The 3,411-nt window shown below is 40.0% G+C and overlaps 1 protein-coding gene across 1 annotated transcript in view; it reads right to left on the bottom strand.

The window, feature by feature from the left end:
* Positions 1-3,411, bottom strand: part of Mpp1 (membrane palmitoylated protein 1) — a 24,339-nt gene that overhangs the window by 10,654 nt on the left and 10,274 nt on the right. Inside the window, exon 4 of the mRNA XM_028785269.1 lies at positions 783-868. Coding sequence (XP_028641102.1) covers positions 783-868 — 86 coding nt within the window. The remainder of the gene's footprint in view (positions 1-782; positions 869-3,411) is intronic.

The following is a 3,411-nucleotide window of genomic DNA, read 5'->3' as shown; positions in this document are numbered from 1 at the left end:
CCTGGTACTTTAGGGGCCGATTTTCTGACATCACTCCTGGTACTTTATGGGCCAATTTTCTGACATTACTCCTGGTACTAACTATGGTATTACTGGAAAACCCAGTAATAATTAGGAAGCACATTCAGAAAGGGAGTTTGAAAAGTTTCATGAAGGACATATTCACACAGGTATACATATACTCAGGAAGAATTCTCTTCCTTGTTGGATCTTTTGATGATAGCCACACCTGTGTGAAAATGGTACCTACAGGAACAGGTTTGGCAAGTAAGAGTAAAGGCATAAATACCTTTACCAAGTGCTTGCTGAAAATCAGCCTACTGAGACATAAGACAAATTAAGAGAGATTGCAAAGTATCAGGAGGGGCAAACAGGAGAGTCAGCACAAACACCAAGCACAATGCTGCACATAATGGATTCTGAGACTATAGGCTGAGAGAAGTTAATCCACCTGCTCAAAGCCATAGAGCAAGAATAAAATAAATCAGGGATTCAGAAATACCAATATACATCACAATCTCCAGATATCCAGGGCAATATTCTTGTCATTTAATGAGATTGATGCTTTCAAGTTACTGGCCCTGCTTTGCAGTTTTACTAAATGAAAGCAGAGAAATATCATTTCTTAGACAGAATATCCGAGGATCAGAAGTGATAACCACTCTCTCAATAAGATAACCATGCTTTTGCATGAAATAAGAAATAAGATACAGTGACACCAGTGCCCATATACCCTTCATGAACATAGAAGATAATATTTGTCTGGTGCAAAGAATACCTACCATTGCCTTCTGCAGCTGATCTACTGAGTGATTAGTCACATTTGTGCCATTGATTTCTAGGATCTCATCTCCAACATGAAGTGAGCCTGCCATTAAACAAACAAACAAAAAAAATTCAGACTTCCAGTCTGGGCCCGAGCATAGAGCAGGTCACAGGCGGCAGCTCCGTACCCAACCCCAGAAAACCGAGAGAAAGAGGGAATCCCAGGAGCTTTAACTCAGGCAGCATCCCAGGTAAAAATGAATCACCCGTGATGTCTGCTGTTAGAAGTTCTAATCCAGATGCTGGCCTCCGAACTTATACTACTCAGACCTTTGAAGGGCCACTGACAAGAACATCAAACAGCTAGAGATTGACATCACTAATCTGAAGAAATCCCTCGTTTCGCTGTCTGAAGAGACCTCCAAAAATCACAAAGATCCTTATTGAACTTGATTTACTCTAGTACAATAGAAAAGGCTGTGTACAGCTCTTGACTGTGTATAACCCTCAAAGAAGAAGGTTGCCTTTACATAGACAAGACAAGGAGGGTTAAAGAGAGCATGAAATAGGTAGTGAAGGCCCTAAGAAAAATCAGAGAGAGAAAGAGACAGATGAAGGATGGTACAAGAATTGGTTTGCAGCCTCTCCAAGGTTGTCAACCCTATTTCCTTCCATCTTGGGACCATTATTTGGGTTCTTTTTGCTTTTTTTCTGCTGGTCCCTGGCCCTCAAATAGGTGAACTAACTCTGTGATACAACAGATAAATAATTTGGTAGCAAAACCTACTCAGATACATTATCATAAGTTAGCTATGGAGGACCACGAGACTCAAGATGAGGTTGTTACTTTATACAGGGTGTTTCCAAAACCCACCTCCACCCAACCTAAAAGGGGGGACTTCTGCCCCTAGACCAAGCAGAGAGGGGCCACCCAGAACCCCCTCTGACAGGCGATCTGAATTCTTGCTTAGGCTAAGCACTGCAAGGGAATATAAATAAAAGATAAAAATATCTATCTGGGTTCCCTGAGGGACAAGCCTGACTGCATAGGGGTTGATGTCAAAAGTATCCCCTCCCCAGGAAAAAGACATCAGGACGGGTATGGCCCTCATGCCTCACTGAACAACAACAGGGGGACTGGAGCCATTACAAGGTCCCCTTCAAATACTGGAAGTCAGGCCTCTATCCCTGCCTTTGCAAGTTTAGAATTGCCACAGCCCTTCTATACTTAGAGAAGGGAGGAGATGTCAGGGGCAGCCCTGCTTACACACTGAAGGCCTAAAATCAGCCATAGGCCTAAAATCAGCAATAGGCCTGTCATACATGTATACTAACACCAAGTCTTGGGTCTCGGTGGAAAAACATTGAAACAGATGGCTATAAGCTAATGTCAACAGGCAGCTTTTGTGGAAATTTACAAGCCTGAGTATTCATAGACCTTGTAAATAGGTAGCCTTGGCAGACAATACCAACTTAGATAAGGACAAGCGAGTCGTAGGCAGAGTCATAGTGACTTGTCCCCTGAACCTTCACCTAGCCGATACCCAGTTCTGAAGATATCTGTATTCCTCCTGATCACCCACACTCCAGTGTCATTCCCTTCCCCACATCCTGCCTTTCTGTGTTTATAACCCCTGTGTGAATTAATTACGATTTGAGAAAAAATAAAAAAAAGTCTAAAAAAAAATTCAATGCACAAAATAAATAAAAATTGAAATAAAAATTCAAACAAGAGCTGTTAGTATAGCTCAAGAATACCACATAACAAAAACTACAATTTAAAACATTTTATAAAATAAATAAAATTCAGATATTAGAAGTATTCAACCAGGAGAGATAAAAACTAACTTGGTTCTGAATCTATTTAGCACAGTTCAATACTGCCTCAGGAGACTTGGACACATGTACATACTATAAAGAATAATAAAGTTAGGGAAAAAGATCTCAGTATTCCCCATTAATCAGTTAGTTCAATGTTTCTTTGTTAAACACATATTCTTAGATGGTTAGTCAATGTTAAAATTCTATGTGAAGGATGGTTACCAAATTCATGTCATGTTACCTTGGATGAAAAAAAAGTTAAACATAAAAGGGTAGGACCTAATGAGGAAGGAGGCTCAATGGAGTAGCCATAACCCCAACATTGGGAATAGTTTCTGGTTTCTAATACCGTATAGGTTATCACCAGCTGCTGAAAATGTTATATTTTAATTTATTATTCTGTTCTCTCATTGCTCCCTAAATTATATTTTAGTAAATGATATATCTGAAAATTGTTAGCACTCTAACATTAGGGAAATACAATAATTAATTATGTCTACTTAAATTTGGTTTTCTCATTTAAGCTGTTAGCTTCAGGAGGGTAGAGATACAGCTTTCTTTACTGTTACATATCTGTCTTATGTAATGGGAAAATGTAGTAATGATTCACTTATTAACTAAAAAGGAAAGTATATATAAGAAGGTGCAGAAGAGCTGGGCAGTGCTGGTGTATGACTTTAATCCTAGCACTTAGGAGGAAGACACAGGCAGATCTCTGTGAGTTTGAGGCCAGCCTGGTCTCAACAGAGAAATCCTACCTCGGGGAATGTGTGTCTGTGTGTGTGTGTGTGTGTGTGTGTGTGTGTGTGTGTGTGTGTGTGTGTG

The sequence above is a fragment of the Grammomys surdaster genome, unplaced genomic scaffold (genome assembly GCF_004785775.1).
Source record: "Grammomys surdaster isolate TR1022 unplaced genomic scaffold, NIH_TR_1.0 125178, whole genome shotgun sequence".
Lineage (NCBI taxonomy): Eukaryota > Metazoa > Chordata > Mammalia > Rodentia > Muridae > Grammomys > Grammomys surdaster.
This window is presented reverse-complemented; position numbering and strand designations above follow the sequence as displayed.